At 42.8% G+C, this 22,752-nt stretch overlaps 2 protein-coding genes across 2 annotated transcripts in view; one reads left to right on the top strand and one right to left on the bottom strand.

Annotated features, from left to right (window-relative positions):
• The window catches only part of sspo (SCO-spondin), a 102,246-nt gene extending 89,769 nt beyond the window's left edge, over positions 1 to 12,477 (bottom strand). The window contains exons 1-18 of the mRNA XM_050056713.1: positions 12,343 to 12,477; positions 11,962 to 12,046; positions 10,571 to 10,780; positions 10,065 to 10,147; positions 7,874 to 8,044; positions 7,540 to 7,763; positions 7,311 to 7,413; positions 6,222 to 6,380; positions 5,938 to 6,023; positions 5,631 to 5,756; positions 3,636 to 3,792; positions 3,258 to 3,510; positions 2,995 to 3,136; positions 2,766 to 2,892; positions 2,193 to 2,365; positions 1,866 to 2,084; positions 1,613 to 1,778; positions 1,214 to 1,466 (exon numbers count right to left, since the gene is read on the bottom strand). Coding sequence (XP_049912670.1) covers positions 1,214 to 1,466; positions 1,613 to 1,778; positions 1,866 to 2,084; positions 2,193 to 2,365; positions 2,766 to 2,892; positions 2,995 to 3,136; positions 3,258 to 3,510; positions 3,636 to 3,792; positions 5,631 to 5,756; positions 5,938 to 6,023; positions 6,222 to 6,380; positions 7,311 to 7,413; positions 7,540 to 7,763; positions 7,874 to 8,044; positions 10,065 to 10,147; positions 10,571 to 10,780; positions 11,962 to 12,046; positions 12,343 to 12,373 — 2,768 coding nt within the window. The 5' untranslated portion in view covers positions 12,374 to 12,477. The remainder of the gene's footprint in view (positions 1 to 1,213; positions 1,467 to 1,612; positions 1,779 to 1,865; positions 2,085 to 2,192; positions 2,366 to 2,765; positions 2,893 to 2,994; positions 3,137 to 3,257; positions 3,511 to 3,635; positions 3,793 to 5,630; positions 5,757 to 5,937; positions 6,024 to 6,221; positions 6,381 to 7,310; positions 7,414 to 7,539; positions 7,764 to 7,873; positions 8,045 to 10,064; positions 10,148 to 10,570; positions 10,781 to 11,961; positions 12,047 to 12,342) is intronic.
• Positions 12,478 to 14,900: 2,423 nt separating this feature from the next.
• On the top strand, positions 14,901 to 19,919 carry aoc1 (amine oxidase copper containing 1). The gene is made up of 5 exons (XM_050056714.1): positions 14,901 to 15,025; positions 15,583 to 17,121; positions 18,073 to 18,361; positions 18,646 to 18,778; positions 19,426 to 19,919. Exons 2-5 carry the CDS (start codon positions 15,585 to 15,587, stop codon positions 19,693 to 19,695), a joined length of 2,229 nt encoding a protein of 742 aa, XP_049912671.1. The 5' UTR covers positions 14,901 to 15,025; positions 15,583 to 15,584; the 3' UTR covers positions 19,696 to 19,919.
• Positions 19,920 to 22,752: the final 2,833 nt, after the last annotated feature.

The raw sequence follows: 22,752 nt of genomic DNA, 5'->3' as shown, positions 1-22,752 counted from the left end.
TGTCTTGCTACAGTATATATTAACATGGCACCAAGCTAGCTTGCACTTCTATTAATGACGTTTGCCAAAGTACACCTGCCTGTCACTGCTGAACCATAGCAGCAGCAACCATTTTTAAAAACGCTTCGCTGTCTTGAGGGGGATTTATATTTGTGTAGCAGACCCTACGTTGTAGCCTAAGCCATGGCCTACACCGTTGTGAGCATTTATACTTGCGCGGTGGTGTGTCAGTGTCACTGCAGTTACACCCCCAAAACACTCATCAGCTATGGAGTTGTGCGGAGTGCTGTCAAGTTCAGTTGATTCAAAACACACATTAAACACATGTTAAACACACATTACACACAAATTAAACATGGCTTAGTAGAGATAATAAACACAAGTACACAAATCAGCTTCACTATAACTCGCAGCATTCACAGACAAACACTTGTCTTTATCTGGACACATTTTCCCCACAAATACAACATGCTAACGTTATTAGCACAAGCCTATGGCATTTTACATTGTATAAATTAGCTTAGCAGCTAGCGGACTTTTCCTCCACTCATATGAAGCCAGGGACAACAGCAACATTTAACAAAGGTAACGTTACAAAATTCGGCTATATTGGCACTCATAAGGTCCACTGACTAAACAACTGTCTTATACTAAACACGTTTTCCAAACAAATGTAACATGCTAACATTATTAGCACAAGCCTATGGCATTCTACATTGTATAAATTAGCCTAGCGACAAGCGAAGATTTCCTCTGTTCATATGAAGCCGACTTAAAATGCTATTTTAGTGGAGGCTTTTTTGTCTTTGTCTTTTTTGTCTGTTCTTATCTGTGACATTAAAGTAAATAAAAGCTTTGTTTCCACTGAGGAAAATGGTTTCAGTTTACAAAATAGACAGGAGGCCTGCGTCGCCGTGACGTGTAGTTACATTTCTGGGGAGGTGCATGACAGGCTATGGCCTAGGGTCTACATTGATGCAGAGCCTACGCAGTAGATACAGAAGCAGAAGTATAAATCACGCATTAGGGAACGCCCTTGCATGTAGACAGTTGTCTGATGGTTGCTGCGCAGCATTGTGACTGACAAAGTGTCAAAGAGTCAAAATGTTCAAGAGGAAATTGTGTACAAAAACAATAATAAGTTGAGTATAGGGAGCACCTGACTTAGACAAATTTGTGAAAAGCCAGCCTCAAGTTGTTCCCGACTACTTACCAGGTATTACAGTTGTTCTGAATAACGGTCCCGGGCTTGTACGTCTTGTCTCCTTGCACACAGGGGCACATAGTGACAGGCACACACTGGCCCTGGTGGTCCTGCACTAGTCCTGGAGGGCACTGGCAACCTGGAACACACATCCTAAGACCCATTACATCACCACCGTCATCGCAGCTGCTTCTGTCGGAACAGGAGCCGCCACAGGCACGACCACATTCCTGGTACACCTGACCCCCTGAACACTGGACCGCTGAGAAGACAGAAGAGGACACAAGATTTTAAACGGCTTAATACCTTTGTACAGTTTGGGATTTGGTGACTATTACTCTGAACATTTCAACAAACTTGGACATCAATATTGTGAAACACCACTTAGGCAATGGCCTCCCCACTTACGGCAGAAGGTGTGATTGCGCCAGTGGACGGCAGCACCCTCCTGAGCGCAGTGTCGGGCGTAGGCAGTGAGGATGGTGCAGTGACAGGCCCTCTGTGGAGCACAGCCACAAACCTCTGACAGACAGAGACGGAAATAGGGCTCCCTCTCCACCACGTCATGACACCCCTACAAAGTCAGAGAGGGAGGTGCATGTGTGAATAAAGTACAAGGAGACAAAGATGAAGGGAATTTCACACACTACATGCAAGCTACCTGAAAGACGGGGCTGTGTATGACGGAGCACACTGTCTCTGCGTACTGTCTCCTCTGGGTGTACGTGGTGCAGGGGTCGGGTGGAGCTCCTTTAGGGATAGTACAGTGCTCTGTTGTGAATTTGCTTGCAAACAATGACACACTGTTCTCCACATCTCCGTCTGGGGTGGTAAAGTCATCATGCTGGTTCCAGGTCAGAGTTCCACAAAGGCCGCGCACCTTGAATACAGCATTTACACTTTTTAGCTCAAACAAACTATTCAAAATGGCACATGAGCAAGTTCTGCAGTTGATCCGAGAGAGAACCACATGAGGTGTGACGGTCACCTTATTTGCGAAGCCGGGTTGCAGGGTGATGAGAGCCAAAGGTCCGTCAAGGTGCCAGAGCAGCTGGGCTCCAAAAGTCTGGATGAGGAGAAATGAAGACGAGGCCCTACGCACAACCAGGTCCCCCGTCACCACAGGCAACGGCTCCCTCAGGCCATTCAGTGTCACTGTACCTGGTAGGGACAATACCAATTGTTTGCAATTAGAGAGCAGTGAATATTGAACATAAAGAGTTCCCACAGGCATGGATGGATTACTGAATGGGTCTACCGGGCACAGGCCCAGTGGCTGAAAGTGTCAGGGGCCTTTACTTGCAAAATGTCATTCAAATTAACATGTACCAACCAGGAAGAGACTGAAAATGACCACAAAGAGACACAAAGGAACTGCAAAGAGAGTGATGTGAACAATGGAGGGGGTTCTGGTGATGATGCGAGCGACAGAGTTCTGGACCGGCTCAAGTTTGTGGATATACTTGAGAGGAAGACCAAAAGGGAGTGAGTTACAGCATGACACAAGTCATTTGAGCCAATATTCAATTAAAAAAATACTTTAAATCACTTTGTGACTCACCAGTGTCTGTGATGGTGACTGTGGTGCGGAGCGCTGTGACTGACATCTCCCTTAGACAACCTCCTCCTCCTCCTGCTGTACACTCCCCACAGCGCACACTCACCACCAGCTTCCTGTCAACAAAGTCCTTAACACACACAGAACATAAGCACAAAGGAGAAGAGGCTGCCACACACACGAATACATCTTAGAGTGCAAATAACTTTGTGCATGGTTGCATGTATCTCACCTCCACAGCAGTGAAGGGACAGTCTCCTCCTTGTAGTGAATACCTCTTTTTGTCAAAGGTTGTCACCTGTAGCGCCCCCATCAGGCTGCACTGGGATGCGCACTTCTCCCCAGTACACTGCCACTGGCCTGCTCTGCACACACTGGGAGGATAAAGAGGTTAAAAAGAAGGATGGAGATAAAGAAAGAGAAGAGTGTGAATAGGTGGCAGAGACATACAGAGGACAAAGGGACTTAGGAGAGACACAAACAGTTTTCCTTTACCATGTGTTGCATCTCTGCTGTATCCTGTCCCCTGACTGATAGGTGCGCCTGCGGTGAAAACAAGGACAATCATCTCTTTTCAGACAGAGTCCCTGGTGAAGGTAGAGGCCTGGCGGACACTCACAGCCCCCCACACACTCCTCCCTGCACTGGCCCATGGCTGCAGCAAGACCAGGGGGCTGGGGAGACGCACAGCTGGGGGGACAGGAGGACACGCAGTCTGAGAACACCTGACCTCTGGGACAGACGCGGCCTGGAGAGACAGAGACAGAGAGGATGAAACAAAGTCAAAGGATGATACTGGTGGCTTTGCATCATGTGTATTTTATAATCCTGCTCCACAGTCAACATGACACTAAAATTGCTCTATTTCATTACCACATAGGGTGGCTGTCCTCCACAGTATGACGACATGTTGCTGGGCACACTCTCGGGCGTAGCTGGCCAGGGTGTCACACACTGCTGAATCTCTCTCTTTGGGTGGTAGGCTACAGTACAGGTAGAGACAAGTGTCTATGTACGCTGCTGGGTCCAACTGAAAGACACAAAGACACAAAGTTATCACATCTGGATTACACAGCAGTACACAGTTTGACTCCACGGGGGTCAGAAATGTACGAAAACTGCACATAGTGAGTTTAAAGAAGCTGTAGGCAACATTCATACCATATCTATGAGTTAGAGTCTGAGCCGGTATTGCTTGCACACAGCTCTTAACGCGGAGGTGGCTGCGCAGGCGGCTAGCAGCTAACTGTGCTAACAGCGTGAGTGGTGTTAACAACTTTGGCGGTGCTAACACAATAGCAACAGTACTAGCAGAGCTAACAATGTTAATGTGGAGGGGGTCTGGAAGGTGGGTGGTAACCGTTGTATGAGCAGAGTGCAGAGTGGCGAGTAGCTAGCCAGATTGTATCTCAAATTGCGTACTTCCTTTAGTACACGTCAGTTTAGTACACTATGTACACTACATTCCTCTTGTGTGATGCACTCATTTCAACAGGGTAGTGTTGTCTCAAATCGCGCACTGCCGTTCTGCACTTACCGGAAGTGACAACAGCTTTTTTATTTTTACCGCCTCTTCTTCTTCGTTGTCTTCTTTTAAATGGCGAATTGCAAATGGCCGATGGAGCATTATCGCTGACATCTGACCGCTATCTTTGTCCACACAGAAACCAAACTTACGCCACAACATCAATACTGATTAAAATGTGCTGCTGTAGCTAGGAGCAAGTTAGCTAGCTAGCAAATGCTAACGTTAGCTAGTTAATGTTAATGTTAACACTCGCATTATTGTCCACGGTACGAAATCATTACAGACCCAACAAACATTACTGACGGCTTCTATTTGACAACAGTATTGATACTTAGTGCAGAAAACATATGTAACGAACAGGCTCCTTGTTGTCTCCAGCCGCCATGTCACAAGTTAATAAGTTTGCTACGTCACAAAGATGGCAACCACTGAGGGTGAGAAATGTCCGTCATTCTGCACTCAACTTTTGGAGCGTTTTGAGTCCACCAGTAGTACACTGCATCTTCCAATACTATGCAGTGTGAACACACTTAGTGCGCGCAAAATATTAAGAGTTTAGTACAGAAGTATGCGATTTGAGACACACTGAGGGACTTGCATGCACTAACATGGACGTGTGGCCGGACTGGCTACCACAACAAAAAACAGAGAAGCTCGGACTACAATACACACAGAGGCAATGTGACTTCATTCTTTGCTGAGAACGCCATTACTTCTCTGTCTTTACAGAGCAAAGCTTTTGCTCTGAATGTTGCACACTGCTCCTCCAGTCAACACAGATACACAGTATTGACAGTGTATGAATTAAGGCATAGGTATTAGGGAAAATCTTTGCAAAAAATAAATAGGATATGCAAACATGCAAATGTGTAGTGAAAGGTGACACATAAAGCCAGAGAGAGTTAGGTAATAGATATAGCCATATCTTAATTCATAAATTATTAACCAGAATTGTATCACATTTGTTCATTAATTTAGTGTCAGATAAGGCCGGAGAGATTTCAAAATGTTTTCTAGGCAATGCCAAGTGAAGCCTGAACTAAAGCTAGTACTTATTTCTGCAAGAGACCCAAAGTTTTTTTCCATGTAGCCAATACACTTAAGGACAGTGTTTAACACAGTCCCATTGCTTGCATCTTTCTAAATAATTCTGCTCTAATAACTGACACCTTGTAAATGATTTACTTCCAGGAGCATTTTGATTTACAGCTGATTACAGACTTAAAAGAAATTCACTTGAGGCATCTGGTTATATCCACCAGGACTGTGGACTTACAAACAAAGAGTTAGCAAACATTGGTAATGCCGTGTGACTGTGATAAGTATCAGGGGTGTCTGACCCGGAGGTGGCAGTGTGTGAAGGGGTTTTCCAGCAGTCGGTGACACGCTGACTCTGCCTGCCTGCGTAGGGCAGGGTCTCCTGATACATCACAGCTGTGACCGAGCTCAGCTGCGTCGCTGCAGCCCTGAGGGAAGCGTGGGACACAGAGAGGCTCAGTTACCAAGGATGCATCTCGTAGACACACTGAATGCAATAGAAACATCACAGAACTCAGCATTCACATCATGTCTCATGAAAAAAATGAACAAAGAGCTACAATGGTGCAAATAAAGTGAAATACTCATTCATTGCATTCAGTGCAGTACTTCATTCTGCTGGTCAGGAACTTTCCAGGAGTTGCCGAAGCTGGCGGCGTACTGGGACACAGTTCCACCCATTGTGGTGAAATCATCTGTAGCACCAAGATACAAATAGGTTACACATGCACTGCAAAGATGTTTGAATATTAAAACTTAGAGTCGGGGTTAGCTGAGTGAAATCAAGACAAAATTAGCAACATATAACCCTGCGTCAGCGACAGTAAAAACACATTACATCGTGACTCTTGAGGGTGTTTGTATGTATGCATCTATTGTTGCACTTTCTGCACCGTCAGCATTGTTGTTGTAGACTCCACAGAGCCCCCTGGTGGCTGCCAGGTGCTCAGCGGTCACTGTCAGGTAGACGGTGTTGGTCAGGTCAAACTTCACCCTCACCCCCAGGCCGCTCTCCACGAACACAAAGTCTCCCAGCCAATGAACACTCACTCCTGTAAGAAATTTAAAAATGTTTTTTGTCGTTTCAAGTTTCTACTTTGCTGTGCAACATTGTTGATCAACAGCATTTAAGTTTTGTAAGGTCAGTGAATAGTATTTCTAGTGGTGGTACATCCATCCATCCAAACATTACTTAGTCATTGATATGAAGTCAAGAGGAATCAGGAGATGGTGTAAAAGTGCGGGGCATGACTGCCAATACATACACCCAAAATGTTTGTAAATTTGAAACAAACAGAGATATGTTTTCTATAAAGACAAATTGTACTCTTGAATAGATGAGGTACTCTCGAACGTTATTTGTTAGATAAGCCAGTGGACGATAAGCTTCTGGGGGCAACTGCCAATATTGCCAGAGTTCTGGTGTAGCAAGCAAATATCCAGGCCTCTTCTTCCATGGGCTGGTCATTTCAGCTAATCTCTAGTCTCTATGAACACATCTGCATACCTCTATCTGAAAGCGGATACATTTTTCAACAAAAAATTGCTATAAAGTTAAGTTGTCGTCGTTGGATATCCGATGGGTTCAGAGACTGTCTTTTGGCCGATGTGTTCTGCATTGCTTTCCACACAGACTGTTTACCTGCCACTTAAACACACTTGTGATACCGAAACCTTGTACGCTTGCCTACTGATTCTGCATGCATGCATATGCAGATATCTGTTTATTGAGATTAGATATTTATTTTCTGTAGATGCAACACACATATACAGACCTAGATCTATTGGCCCATCTTCCCCAAAAGTTGTGCAATAAGAAATTAAAATTAAGATATCAATTTATTAAGAAGTACGATGTTGTAAGTACACTTGGCTCTGATGATTCAGTGCAAATAACCTAAGAATGTGTCATGCCTCATTGACAATATCAGACAAGAAATGGCACTAAGACAGAACTTTACTGACAACTGAAAATAGTTTACCATTTTGGAAGAGCGGTTCTCCATTTGGAACGGTGAGGTTGTTCAGCGTTAAGTTCTTGTGATGAATTGAAACCAAATCCAGACCCAGCATCATCTTCAGAGCCTGAAACCAGAGGGCCACAGACACATTAACATGTATGTATATACACACAAAACAAGTTATATGCCTACATATCATTGGTCATGACTATGCCGCTAATAATTCAACAGTGGAATCCATGTTTCACACCTTACTGCAGTCTCCTCTCACGTCACACACTGTGCTGATGTAGACTGCCCAGGTGCCGTCAGTAGATGACGCCAGCAGGTAAGTGCAGCTGCCCTGGAAATGGAAGTGCTTCCTGTCAAAAGTGCGGTAGTGAGCTCCGCCCCAGGACATGCAGGTGGCCGAGCTCTGAGGCACCCTGACGCTACCCAGGAGACCACCACGCACCAGAGGGGAGGACTGGGAGTCTGGAGAGAGTTTGAGGGAATTCAAGAAAATTTGAACAGCAGTATTCAGCAGTATAGGTTCAGTATGTGTGTATGCATTTGTGTGCAGATGTGCGTGGATGCTCTCTGACCAGGAAGAAGAGTGTAGGTGCAAGACAAGCAGGTCTGGTCAGATGCGTTCCTCCAGCTCAGCCCCCACAGGCTGCTGCAGCACTGCTCCATGGGCATGAGAGAGGAGTTATGAACCCCAGGGAACTCCTCACAACTCCATGTGGAGTAACACTGGCCACGCACGCCCACACCTGGGAGAAAGAGGACGGAGAGAAAAGGTAAGAAACAGAATGAAGGAAGTAAATAGACAGGAAAAGGGTTAAGAGACAGGGGAATGAAAAAAACATTAGAGAACAGTCACTGTCTTTAGATCTTTAAAATAAATGAGATACCGATGAGTGCTTTATTCCTTGATTTCCAGTCTTCTCTACCTGCACCTGCACCTGAATCCAGAAACTGCCACTGTCCCTGTAACCGGTAACTCTGACCTGGAATCTGCATCTACAGTCAACAGAAGAACACTTTCTGGAGGTGGGGAAGGCTGTGGCTCAGAGGTAGAGCAGGTCATCCACCAATCAGAGGATCAGCAGTTTGATCCCTGACTCCTCCAGCTACATCTCGAAGCATCCTTGGGCTAGATACTGAACCCCAGATTGCTCCCAAAGGCTGTTCCATCATTGTGTGAGTGCAGGTCAATGGTTACCGAGACGCAGGTGGCACCATGTATGGTAGTCCTAGCCACCAGTGTGTGAATGGGTGAATGTGATATGTAGTGTAAAACGCTTTGAGTAATTGGAAGACTACAAACTTGGGATGGTCACAGTTGTTGCCTGTGTTGTTGCCTGTGAACTGAATGTTCGTTTCACTACCATAAGTAATCTCTAATGTTGTTTCCAAGAGTTTGGCAGTACATCCAACCGTCCTGAAAACTGCAGACCATGTGTTACCACATCAGCTTAGGACATCAACATCTGGCTTCTTCACATGCAAAATTTCCTAATACTGGCCACCATAAAAGGTGATGCAACAGTTGCAACCAGAGAATTTCAGGACAAGGTGCACCTGTGTGGTAATGATGCTGTTTAATCAGCATTTTCATATGCCACACCTGTCAGGCGGATGGGTTTTGCTGGCAAAGTGCTCACTAATATGGCTTTAAACAAAGTTATCAACAAACTTTGAGAGAAATAAGCCTTTTGTGCACACAAAAAAAAATTTGCTCTTTTATTTCAGCTCATGAAAAATGGGAGCAAATACAAAAGTGTATATTTTAATTCAGTGTTTTTGCCTACCTGCACTATTTTCCTGACACATTCCTGTTTACTAATGAACTCTCTCTCACATCTGTTTGAACTTTGAACCCACACCAGTAAGCTTCTGTATCTTCACTTTTGTCTGCCTGGACTATCTGCATTTGAGGCCCCTGACTCCATTGAGTCATCAGCTGATTCACAATCAACCAATAGCACAGCAACACACTTTCTCTGTCAGCCTGTCATCTTACTGCTCCTCATTTTAAATGGGGTCTGCCCATTGGTCCGACAGCCCATTATTCCGACAATCCATTGGTCCGACATCCCATTGGTCCGACCATATTAAACCCATTGTTCCGAAGTCCCGTTGTTCCGAAATCATCATGATGCCCTGTGGTTAAGGTCTGGTTAGGTTTAGGCACAAAAACCACTTGGTTAGGGTCAGGAAAAGATCATGGTGTGGGTTAAAATGAAAAAGAAAGTGGCAAACACATAAGCCGTGAGCCTGCTTCGCCTCAAGCCTTTCCCAGCTGACCCAGAGCCGGTCGTGGCGCACCATCAAGGTAGAAATACGCCCGCCGGGAGCTATTCAGCACCGCGGAAAGCTCCCCACACAACCCGGACCCCAGAGTTAATAACAGGAGGTTATGGTGTTTTATTCTCTCCTCTTTATGACTTGTATCTCGACCAGTAGCCTACTTTTGTTGCGTTTGCTGATCCTCTATGGTACACAAATACGGTATAGCCTAGTATAATCACATATCGGAACAATGGGACGTCGGACTAATGGGATGCGGATACTTGATTCTTCTGTCTCCCCCTTTTGAAATAATATGACAGTTTGCTTTCTAAGTTTCACACTGTACAAAAGTTCAGAATGTTTTTTTAATGACTTGTAGGTCATGGTTTCATTTATATTTCCCACTCATCACTAAATATTAGGTATCCTAATGTACTGTTATATTTTATAAAATAAGCATGATGCTGTACATGGAAGTGATTTGTTTCTTGTCCTCACCCTCAGCGCAGCGTGGTCCACCCCAGCCCTCACAGCACGCCCTCACTGTCTTGTTCACCAGCTGGTTCTCCATCTCTGGGGGTCTGAAACCGACAGACACAACAGGTGAACATTCTCTTCCTTTTGGTGTACAAAGGCTTGACTATTGCCCACTATCCTATACTTTACAGGTAACATGTTACCCTTTAGTGCAAGGCACATAGATTCCTTGGTTGCACCTTCAGAAGTACAAAATTTACCCAAGCTGATCAAAGTTCAGTGTTTTGAGAAATGTCTCACTTCTATAAAGGCAGTAACTCCTGCACTGGATTCCTTGTCATTTTACCAGGAGGGTGTGAATATGTGCAAACATTTGAGGATGTTTTTTTCATATGATCAATACTGCCACAATGCTTTTTAACTTTTAATGACCTGATAATGCCCTGAGTGATTCTATTTACAAGAAATTCTTCCTTGAGGCTAAGAGACAGGCCAACACAGTGACAATAACTCAACTTTTGACTTACTTGTACAAGAAACAGGACGCCTTGGGACCCTGTTGTTTGTAGTACAGTGCGATGCCATCGTCACCCCCGTGCTTGACACGCATCCTGTCCACGTCGAGCCTCCAGCCCTGGGTGTTGTACTGATACACCTCGGAACAGCTCACTTCAAGCTGCAGACGTGGAGACAGGACTCGCTCCACTCTCTCCTCCACCGTGTGTTCACACCAGTGTCTGGAGCACAATACACAGATTTAATGTCCTTTTTAATACTTCATTTTCAAGGGCGTTATTGTGCACAAAGGTAATTGCATAACGATTAATTCAAGGTCCTGAATTCTGTGGACAAGAAGGAGATACTGCCCTACAATGATCCCCATTATAAAACTCCATTAGTTAGCATTTCTGAAGAGGCTGCATTTAGGCTCGTTTATGAAAATAAATCAGAATAAGTATGAAAATATTATCAGTAACCATGTTCTTATGTTAACGTTATGGCATGAAACAGATTTATAAATTGCTTACTGATACACAGAGACCAGCACCTTTTTTCTGTAGTGCATTTTTAATAGAATAATAGCGAGGAGCACTACAATATTATCCCACTTGTTGCATGCAACTGCTCAACACTTGCATGCGCACCAGTCTATGACGACACAATAATGAATCTACTGTAGCTCAGACTAAACCCAGAGCGCTATTAGCACCTTAACAACTTTATCTTCAACATGGATTCTAATGTAAGTTTTGGACTTATCATATCTATTGTAGTCAAGACCACCTAAACCAAGACCAAGCCATGACCAAGACCAGAGTGTATTGAGACCAAGACATGACCAAGATTTTGGGGGGATGAGACTGAGTTAAGACCAAGACCAATGCAGGGCGAGTGCCACACTTATGATAAAATGTGGAATATGTACGTAAACTTTAGGAACTGTAGATCCACATTACCATAAAACAACCACAGAAAACAAATGAAGATTCCTCTTAATTTTCATTTTTTATTTTGCCATCTACTGTATATATGTGTGTATATTATTAAAAGGAATTGCAGAGATTAATTTTATACGTGGGAATTTTCCTTGGTTTTCTGTAAGCAAAATATAGACACTAAGGAGCTGAAATCAACACGCACAGGCAATTTAGTGATAACCCCCCAGTTGTGGTCTTGGCTGGTTTTGAAACAAAATCTTGAGAACAAAACCAGCCAAAGTAAAAATGCAGTCAAGTCCAAGACAAGACCGAGACCTTTAAAAAGTAGTCTTGAGATGAAGAGTAATTTCAATTACTACAACACTGTTAAAACTGAGTTTCTCAGAGAGTTAGGACACTTCTCACTTTCCTTTCCTCAATACCTCAGTATAATGCATAGCCTACAATATGTGCTCCATCCTGCTCTGAATCATGCTCACCCTGCTCCCATCACTGTCTGCAGTCCAAGCAGAGTCAGTAGTAGTGTCTCCATGGCTCTCTCCTGAATGTTTGTGCCTAAAATTCCTGTAAAAAAAAGTTTGGATTCAAGTTTTTTATACTCAATATTTGTGATTAGACATCTTGTTATCAATTTGAAATCATCAATGTTGCCATGAAGGCTCAAAAATTAAATACTTCCTGACATTTAGTAGTGAAAGTCAGGCAGGTTTACAGCCTCTTGTGTGGACTTTAACCAATCAGACGATTGATTATTATGCACTGTCATTGTGTGTGATCAAACAAATCCGTATAACATTACTTGCATGTAGACATGTTTCTGTAATCCAAATCCTGATACAATTAATTCAAGGTGTACTTACTTTTGAAGTGCTTTTGGGAAATCATTTCCATAATAAGTCCTTAGCTTGTTAATAAATATTTAAGTTTATATGGGCTCTGTTTCCTTTTGTTCGGTCATTATTCTTCTTTGCTGTTCTGTCCAACAGAATGTGAAACACTCCTCGGTGATGCTTTGCCTTATAGGGGGAGCGGAGCCCCAGATGCAGGGTTTTAAATGTGGGGGGTGACTCAAGGGATGTACAGTAGCATCTGAACCCACTGCCATTGGATATAAGTAGCAAGGTCACAGCTGGGATGGCAGGCATTGGTCACCGGACCTGTGACGGACACATCCACTGACTTTGCCCCGTCGAACATTACAGGATGCTGGAGGTGATGGCGGGGGTGGTGGCGCCTCAGCCCCAGAATAAAGAGATGTTTGTCAGAGCCTAATCCTGTAAAGAGAGGCGTTTCGGGAAGGATGATGAGGGCATTTATTCAATGAAGCGTGTCAACAGACACGGGACTGAAGGCTTTTAGACTCACCAATATCCAAAGTCTGACCTCCTGACCCTGGAGCGAGGAAGCTCAAACACAGCTGTCACCACAGTACACCTTAGCCTAAGCCTGGAGAGGAGGAAGGAGAGGCTACGGTACTGATGTCACAAGGGTCGGCTTTGTAAGCAAAACAGTGTCTCATAATTGACTTCCCAGCAAACTCTTTATTGCAGCCTTGGAGACATTGTGTGTCTTAATAGAGACATTAATGAGTTTTGTCACTTTGTTAGTTCACTGCTTCGTCACCATCTATAAGAAGAAGGGAAAGAGGAGTGTGGATTGAGACAGAGAGGGTGGTTGAAGGTGCAGGTTATATTAATCTTACATTCAGAACATGCCGCTGAAAAGTAAAGCCTGATGTTCCTCTAATGGCCACTAGAGGCTGGCTCCAAGATTGAGTCAATCCCTATAGACACAAATGTTAAAGTGCCCAACTTTGTAGCAGAAATATACATGATTACAGCCTGGTATAGAAAATGGTTTTGGTCTCTATTGCTAATGTCAGCATCCATGACCATTGTATAGGGCTTGAATTTTTTTTAGCACCCAACCATTGAAATTTAATCAGGGCTTAAAGTTATGCATATTTAAGTTGCTGCTTTAAGTAACAGGCTGGCTGCGAGGCTACGAGTTAGATCCATCCTTCACTCGTCCACAGCTCCACCCTCTCATCCAAATCACTTCTGGCTCCCAAAAAAACCCAAGATGACGACAGCCAAAATGCTGAACTCAAGGCTTTAAAACAAGAGTCCACAAACGTGTTGGTGGCCTCACAATACCCATGTCCGTTATTTTATACAGTCTACAGTCTACAGCCATGCTAGAGGCCCAGTGATACATATACACAGAGATACCAATACTAATGCTAATGTCAGCATGCTGATATGCTCACAGTGACCAAGTATTATGTTTTTCCATAGTAACCATCTTAGTTTAACATTTTCGGTTTTGCACTAAACAGAGAAAACAACTGAGGCTGGGAATGATTAGCTTGTAAGGTATTTGGTCATAAATCAGAGTACTGATGGTGGTGCTTGATGAAAAGTCAGGGGATTACCAAAGGTTATCACAAGTCATCCTGTGGGGGATGTTTAAAAGTGTGTACCGCTGTCATGGTAATCCATTTGATAGGTGTGGAGACAGTTCCCCAAAAACTGGAAAATGGAAAATTAGGGGATTACCAAAGTCAGTAGGATTCATCCTTTGGGGACCATGAATGCACACCGGCACTGCAGCAACTATCACACTACTGACAGTACAAGTGTGACAACAATAACAGCCAAAGTTATAATAGAATAAATAAAAAAGACCTGTTTAACCGGTTAAATGAGGTATGTATAAATGTGCTGTAACTGTTTAAAAGACTTAATAGACACTTTTTCTTGATGCAGACTGCTCTCATTGCCAAACAAGACTTAAAGTTGTTTTTTTCTTCACAATATTAAACATGGAGACAACATTTTTATGCACTACAGATCTATAACAGACTCTCAAACAATGTGCGCTTATATCTGCATCACCTCTCTCTCACTATCACAAAAACTTTGGTTTGTCCCTGGGCTTTATTAAATTTAAATTTATACAATTTATTAATATCTTGCCCTGCATTGCAGTGACTATAACTTCTACCCTCTGTGTCATTTAATTTCAATAACTGTAATTAATAAGTATTTTTTTCTCCTGACTCTTTTATTGTAAATCTGTTTCCTTTCCTATTCAATATGTTTTACATTTTATTGCTCTGTAAAGCACTTTGAATTGCCCTGGTGTATGAAATGTGCTATACAAATAAAGCTGCCTTGCCTTGGTGACCTGCCATCAGCGAAATTACATCTTTCACTTTGCTCTTTAAAATCATTTTTATGTCTTTCTATATTGCCTTGTGTTTTTTTTAATTCCTTCTACTGTATGTCTTATGTAAAGCAACGTGAGTTGCCTTGAAGGTGCAATACAAATAAACTCGTCTTGCCTTCTGTACCTATTTCATCATATTTACAACACACTGTTGACCAATCAGCCTCCGTCACTGCAAAGTAGGTGGCTAAATATAAGCAGCAGTGCACTGATTCCTGTTTCCATAAGAACGATTCTTTGATTGCTGAAGCAAGGGGACACGACTGATCAACCTTATTTTACGAACTGCTGAGAGCAAGTGGACGACTACAGGTGCAGTAGCTTTGTCTGTTTCTTTGATCCAGATTCAGAGGTGCAAGGAAGGAAGCATGGGGAGTCATTAACATTAATAACATTATTACATAAATGCTATTGCGTAAACATATTATACAATCTAATTAATTCTGCAGAATGTGATGAATTGCATTGAGACCTTGATTGGAATTTTGAAACTGAATGCAGTTTATCTCATAAGTGTGCAGCATAAAACAGTGCAGGAAGATAAACAGGGGGCAGTGGGAGGAACACTGTTGACTGCGAGTGTCAGAGGCTGATATATAGTGTATGTGCTCCTTTGGAGACGTAGAGGAGAGACTGATATGATTAAAGCAAACAGAGTTAGGGGATAGAGCAAGAAATGCTTATCTGGCTGTGAGGAAGAAAGAAAGATGAGTCAGGTGTGTCCTTGGAATTCTGCAGGAGAGATGTTACTTGAGGTTGTGATGCTTTAGGCTTTAGAATAGTCTGCGTTTGAATTCACTCAACATATCCAGTTTTTCTCCCTCATTCACTAAATTTATGCTGGATATTCTTTTCTCATTATCTTACAGCCATGAGGCTTCTCTGTCCACTGCTGCTGGTCTGCTTGGCTGGTTGTAGTGCCTCTAGATCAAGAGACTGGGCCCATCATGGTGCCCCCATGTTTGCCGACCTCACAGCACGTGAGATGAAAGCTGTCCGGGCCTACCTGCACGGTATTCCGGAAATGGAGCTCACCAATGCTCGTAGCAATACTCTGAAGAAGAACAGCATCATCCTGATGGAACTTCACGTGCCAAGGAAGCATGAAGCCCTGAGAGCTCTGGACCGTGGGCAGGCCAAACCCCCTCGTCAAGCTCGTGTGATCATCCAGTTTGGAAACCAGACCACTCCCAACATCACTGAATACATCGTCAGTCCTTTGCCATCCCCAAAGTCCCACAAAGTCAAGACGTTCAAGGGGGATAGGCCTATCCACTTTTACTCCAGGCCTGTTACTGCTGCTGAGTATCACCATATTAGTGAGATCCTCGGGAAGATAACAAATAAAGCTCACAAGCTCCTGTTTGAAAGCACAGGAGGGTTTTCCTTTACTAACTGCTCTAACCGCTGCCTGACATTCTCAGATGTAGGTCCCCGTGGGTTAGGTCCAGGTGAAAGGAGAACCTGGATCATATTGCAGAAGTTCGTGGAGGGTTATTTCATTCACCCAGTTGGGTTTGAGGTACTGATCAACCACCAGGACTTGGATCCAGAAAAGTGGACCGTTGAGAAGGTCTGGTATAACAGCATGTACTTTGACAGTGTTGAGGAACTGGTTGAAAAATATGAATCAGGAGGTGTGGAGAAGATCAAACTGCCTGATCATGATGATAATGACCTCTACTCTACCTACATCCCCCGGGGTCACACTAACACACCCACTAATATCCATGGGCCAAAGCTTGTCGAGCCTCAGGGGCCTCGATATCACATTGACCGCAACTTTGTTGAATATGCCGGATGGTCTTTTGCCTACAGAGTCCGCTCAACAGCTGGGCTTCAAGTCTTTGACCTGCGTTTTAATGGAGAAAGGATTGCCTATGAGATCAGCCTCCAAGAAGCTATTGCGTTCTATTCTGGTGATACTCCCGCAGCTATGCAAACCAAGTACATAGATGCTGGCTGGGCAATGGGGAGCTCAACCTACGAGCTGGCACCTGGAATCGACTGTCCAGAATTAGCCACCTTTGTTGACCTTTACCACTACTTTGACACAGACAAACCTTTGCACCACAAAAATGCACTCTGTATTTTTGAGATGACCACTGCTATGCCTTTGAGAAGGCATTTCAACTCCAACTTCAACGGGGGATACAACTTCTATGCAGGGCTGGAAAACCATGTTCTGGTGTTGCGGACAGTCTCAACGGTTTACAACTACGATTACATATGGGACTTCCTCTTCTACCAGAATGGGGTGGCAGAGGTAAAGGTCAGCGCTACCGGATACATCCACTCCACTTTCTTTACACCTAACGGACTTCACTATGGTAACAAGGTGTACAACTATGTGCTGGGTAACCTCCACACACACCTCATCCATTACAAAGTGGACCTGGATATTGCTGGTGAGTATTACGGTACAATTAGCAAGTTTTTTAGATCGATTTTTAAGCAGTAACTCTTTGTTGACCATTGACCATCTGTACTTCATAAAAAAGACTTAATTCAAGATCAGTGGAAAACCCAGCCAAGTGTCTTGTAAATTACCGCCATATTGGAGGATTCTGCACCTCACAATTTATGTCAAATGTATCAGTACCTTTATGTACCAAGGTGGAGAGTAAGGGTGTAATGAATCAGACTCACATAGGAGACAGGAGTTTAAATCCTGTCATGCCCTATAATTAACATAGCCATGATCTTTCCCCAATCCCCAAATATCACGCTTGCCCAAACCTGACCATACCTTAACCATTATATATATGCCATAACCACAATCCTTCCCCATGCCATAGTTGCCATTCACAGATATTGTACTGATCATAGAAAAACTTTGGTGGTAAACATAATCTTGTGATGCAGAATCCTCTGGTATTGACGTTCTCGTTTGGCAATGGGATTGGAAAAAAACTCATCACATAATATTTTACAAACTCAGACAATGGGCAACAAGTATGACCCCACTGTGGTCTTTAAAGAACAGTGGTGACTTATTATTGTCCTTAAAACAATCTCAACACAATCTCAATGTGTTTATTGTGTTTATCTAAGCTGTGAAGGCTGTAAAGTGAGGTGAGAGAAAGGGCAAACAGAGACTTAACTTTCAGTCTTTTATTAATGCCAATCCAGGTAACATGGTCTTGACTTTACCCTGTCATAAAGACAGTCTTGTCCAGCCTACCAAGTTTGTAAGACTGTTTTAAAATGTGTGATAAAGGCTATCTGTGATCAAGGCTATGTGCCATACATAATTCAGTTCTGATGCAAAAGTAAATATACTGTACAGTGACTTAACAGACTCTTAAACCTTGACATCTAACTTCTACTGTAAACTCTTTGCCTTCACTCTGACACAGGTCGGGAGAACAGCGTTGAGTCAATTGATCTGAAATTCGTCAACTTCACAAATCCCTGGAGCCCGAAGAATTTCGTCGTCCAGTCCAAACTTGAGAAGACACTGCATGAGACCGAGCGATCTGCCGCTTTCCGCTTCGGCAAAAAGTTCCCCCGCTATGTGCACTTTTACAACCCCAATGAGAAAAATAAATGGGGACACCAGAGGGGTTACCGTATTCAGTTTAACTCACATGCCGACAGCGTTCTGCCAAGAGGCTGGAAAGAGGAAAATGGCGTCCCCTGGTCGAGGTAATAAAATATTTCCTCTTATGTTGCCTTAAAAAATATATGATGTAGGGTAAAATATTTACACCCAATATGCCATGTTTTTATGGTTGCCACCATTCCAAATGTCTTCTCTATCATCTTGTACACATTTACCCCAAATTCAGTCATATTTGTTCACAGTTCCCCGTCGGAAAGGGCTGTCGGCGGCTTTGGTGTTGTTACTCTGTATGAATTCTTTATCTGTAAGCTGTCAGAATGACAGGTAACGCAAAAAACTGATTGAATGGCGGACTGTCTCTCTGCAGGTATCCTCTGGCTGTGACTCGTCATAAAGATAGTGAAGCCAGCAGCAGCAGCATTTACACCCAGAATGACCCATGGGATCCTACTGTGTCCTTTGAGGACTACATCCGCAACAATGAAGACATAGTCAACCAGGTACAGTAGTGAACATCCTGTCCACAATAAACATAAGAGTAACATCAATACCCTTATAAAAATGAATAAAAAAACTTGTTCTCCAAAATGTTGAACTATTCCACTTAAAAATCCAACACACCTCATTTCAAATTTCAAACACAGTCCCCATATGTTAAAGAACATTTAACAAGTACAGATCATTTGAAAACCAGTGAGAAAAAGTTTATCAAGAACCTTATTGTATCAAACAATATCATCTCGTGATCACCACCATCTACAGTAACAGTTCAGTTACAATTCTGTTATGTGGTTTTTGAGATTTGGGGGGTTAGTGATGATTAAAGCAAGACAACATACTCAGTCCCTTTTTTACTGGTGCAAGGCGTCACAATTCACTAATGGACAGAGTCCTTTGTGATGCTTCACATGGATTCTTAGAAATGTGGTTTACATTTCGGGGGTGGGGGTGTTTTTCTGGGAGGTTACGTCATTGGTCTAAATTTGCTTTTCCTAAAAGAATCTGTTCATCAGCTCTGCTCACTCTCCGTCATGGTGACTCACCAATGCTGACATTTTCTTTCTGTTTACACTCTTAAGTAGATAAAAAACACTTAATGTGTCCTATTCTGAAAATTCTAATGTAATGTTTGCCTTCCTGTGTGCAGGACCTGGTTGCCTGGGTGACAGTGGGCTTCCTCCATGTGCCTCACTCAGAGGACATCCCCAACACGGCAACACCCGGCAACTCAGTAGGCTTCATCCTCCGACCCTTCAACTTTTATGACGAAGACCCTTCGTTGGCGTCCAGAAGCACCATCATTGTCCGGCCGGGACCGGACGGCAAGCCCAAGGTCCAGAGATGGACACCTGAGGTCATAGGTCACTGTGTGACAGACAAGCCATTCCAATACAATGGCACTTACGCAGGAGTCTAGATGTGTGTTTGGAGGTTTTCCAAAAACTATGTTTGCTCAAATATCATATCAAGTAAATTACATGAGTATCTCAAATTAATAATAATCACTTGTAGTACATATGGTCAGATGTTACGTCTTACAATCTCAAAATGTTCTAATTTTTTTTTTGCAAAATTTAAATTTCTGAAAGAAACTGAATCCATGTAATTATTAAAAAAAATGAAATAAAGTAAGAAAACTGACACTGTGTGATTTTTTTTTTATAAATGAGCCCTTTGCAGTTGGTCACATTAAGTCAATATTAATTATTTAACTCCACACATTGCCCTTACTTTCAGAGTAGTATAAATCACATGCATGTCTTCATCTCGCCTGCTGTGTCGAACGAAAAAAAAAAAATGGATTCATAACCCAATTTAACCCCAAAACAGGGGCGTAAATATAGATAGTGCAGACAGTGAGGTCGCACAGGGGCCTGTGAGAACGGGCCCTTATCAGTGATTGCCACCTTAGAAATGTGACTACGTTCAAAGAAGAACTCAAAAAGGTGCATTTGAAGAATGCAAACACATCTGTCATGTTTGTTTGTAAAATAGCCAGTAGCATCTGTAACAGAATTATTCAACATAAACTATTANTGTGAGAACGGGCCCCTACGTTCAAAGAAGAACTCAAAAAGGTGCATTTGAAGAATGCAAACACATCTGTGTCATGTTTGTTTGTAAAATAGCCAGTAGCATCTGTAACAGAATTATTCAACATAAACTATTAATAAACTATTAAAGAATTAAATTAAATGAACAATTTCTTATTTTTGTTGTGTGTTTTTTTTGTGTCACATACAGATTCAGTGATGATTGCTGGGTAATATATATGCTGATGTTGCCCAGTATTGAGTCTCTATTTGATTATGTAACAAAACAATATGTTCACAATAGCGTGCACTAGAGCCCATTGTAACTACCTGACACCACTGCCCAAATCATACACATGTAAAGTTAAACTTATATGTTAAAGTTATTGGACCACCACACCAAATCCAACCACACATGTAACCTGGGAAGGAGAAGCAGTGTGGGGATGGTGGTGGTGGTGGTGGTGGTGGTGGTGGAGGGGGCCTGAGAGCTTACCTAATCCCATGTTGGGTCTCCATGGCTGAGGTTTAGCTGCAGTGAGCATCCAGGATGCAGGATGCTCTGTATCCGCCCTGCTTGTGGTAAACTGCTGTTCCTCAGCACGCTCCGCTCAGCCCCACGGTGGGAATGTTTTTCCTGGAGAGACAACAGGCCTTACAGAGCAAACAGCCTGATTCCGGATCCTTCCCTGCAAACAGTCCAGGATACCACCTGGCTGCCTCATCACCCCTGGAAACCTAACTTTACATACAAGGTACAGAATATCAACAACAGCACATGTAGCTGCTTTGTCCTTTGTGTACACATTCCTAACACAGCGATGTCACCTTACAGTGCTCAAACAGAGATTTAAGGAAGTGCCACATAAATCAGCATGTTTTCATCATATTGTACTTTTTGTTATTAAAACCTTCCTGTATTAAACACAGATTTATAACCACATGTCTATGTTAGCTGGCAAACTAAATATAACCGCCGAAAAGCAGGTTTTGCGGTGGCAAAGTCAGTTTGTTTGACGGGTAAATAATGACTGTTTTTGAGAGGGGGAAAAGGAATCCAGCCCGCAACTGTTGTCAGGATTTTCACAGTCTCAAAACCCTTTTATAAGTGTGTGCTGATGTTTTACAGTGTGCATGGTAAAAGAGGGATAGTATGAGAGCTATGCACGCATGAGCGAACGGGGACAAAAAAACAATGTGAATTGGATAACAAGCATTCCTATAGCTCTTCCCATGGTGATGACGGGCTTGACGTCACAACAGACAAACTATAGGAATGCTTGGTTTATCCATCCAAAACTGGCATGTGTTAGTTTTACATATACAAAAAAAAAATCCAAATAAAAATGTGAAATGTTATTCTATCCACACAATTTAACCATTTCCTGGGTTCTTGTCATCTTTCTGCAACTTTCTGGGCAGTCTGACATTCATAAGGACAAACTGTTTTACATAGACAAATCTAAAAATGAATACTGACAATGACAAAAAATGTCTCCTCACACGTTCAGCAAGACAGCTGAACACAAATTGTAGCATCACAATAATAAATATAGAGTCAAGATGACAAACAATATTTTGATATGTCTACAATATATAATAAATGTTTCTAGTGTAGCCTGTATAGGATGGGAGAGTATTATTGGGCCTGAATAAAAGGTCTGTGAACTTACATAATGATGTGTTGCCATCTAGTGGTTCCTTGAAGAATTGCATCACATGATGCCGACTATCCAACAGCCCAGTTGATGTGTCATAAATGTACTGAAGTATTCTTATTATTTTTCAAACTAAAACGAGTGTGCAAATATGTTTCAGCAATGATGCTTATTTTGTATAAATACATAACAATACTTAAGTGAACATTTTAAGGAAACTTTGAAGAGAAGACTTAATTCGAGGGAACCTTACCTACTGTAGGACTTAAAGGAAAATCTTAACATGAGGTGTCCAACCAGCCCCTGAAACCCTAAACCCCCCCTAAAGTTATGATTTAGCATCCTTCTGTCCTCCCTTTGCTCTCATCATCCGTCTGTTATCATCAATAGATGATTGAAACCCATTCATTTAAGCCTGTGTGTGAATCCCAGTGTGACTCGGGTATGGAAATGTCACATATGTTTGAATGATCCGATATTTCAACTCAACATCCTGTTTGAGATCCTCTTAAGTCCCAGCTATGAATATCATGCAATAATGACTCAGAAAAACAGCAGAGAATTTCCAGTGGTGTAAAATAGAAAGGTTTGACAGTAAACACATTTGTACTGAGGGAATTTATTACTGGACCAGATGTCCGGCAGCTGAGGCAAGCTTTAGCCTTCACTTCCTGCCTTCTGCATCACACTGTCAGTACATTACACAGAGCTTCTCCCATTATGTCAGGACACTGAGCTGAATGTTAATAACACTCTGACTCTACATCCAGCACTTTATATTCT

This window comes from Epinephelus moara, chromosome 11 (assembly GCF_006386435.1).
Source record: "Epinephelus moara isolate mb chromosome 11, YSFRI_EMoa_1.0, whole genome shotgun sequence".
Classification (NCBI taxonomy): domain Eukaryota; kingdom Metazoa; phylum Chordata; class Actinopteri; order Perciformes; family Serranidae; genus Epinephelus; species Epinephelus moara.
The sequence above is the reverse complement of the archived record's forward strand: the minus strand, read 5'-3'. Positions and strand labels throughout refer to the sequence as shown.

Excerpts from the sequence above, each read along its gene's own strand:
- aoc1 (XM_050056714.1), top strand. The coding sequence starts at position 15,585 with ATGAGGCTTCTCTGTCCACTGCTGCTGGTCTGCTTGGCTGGTTGTAGT. Across the intron at positions 17,122-18,072 it reads AGTGGACCTGGATATTGCTG|GTCGGGAGAACAGCGTTGAG; the intron begins GTGAGTATTACG and ends ACTCTGACACAG. Across the intron at positions 18,779-19,425 it reads ATGAAGACATAGTCAACCAG|GACCTGGTTGCCTGGGTGAC; the intron begins GTACAGTAGTGA and ends TCCTGTGTGCAG.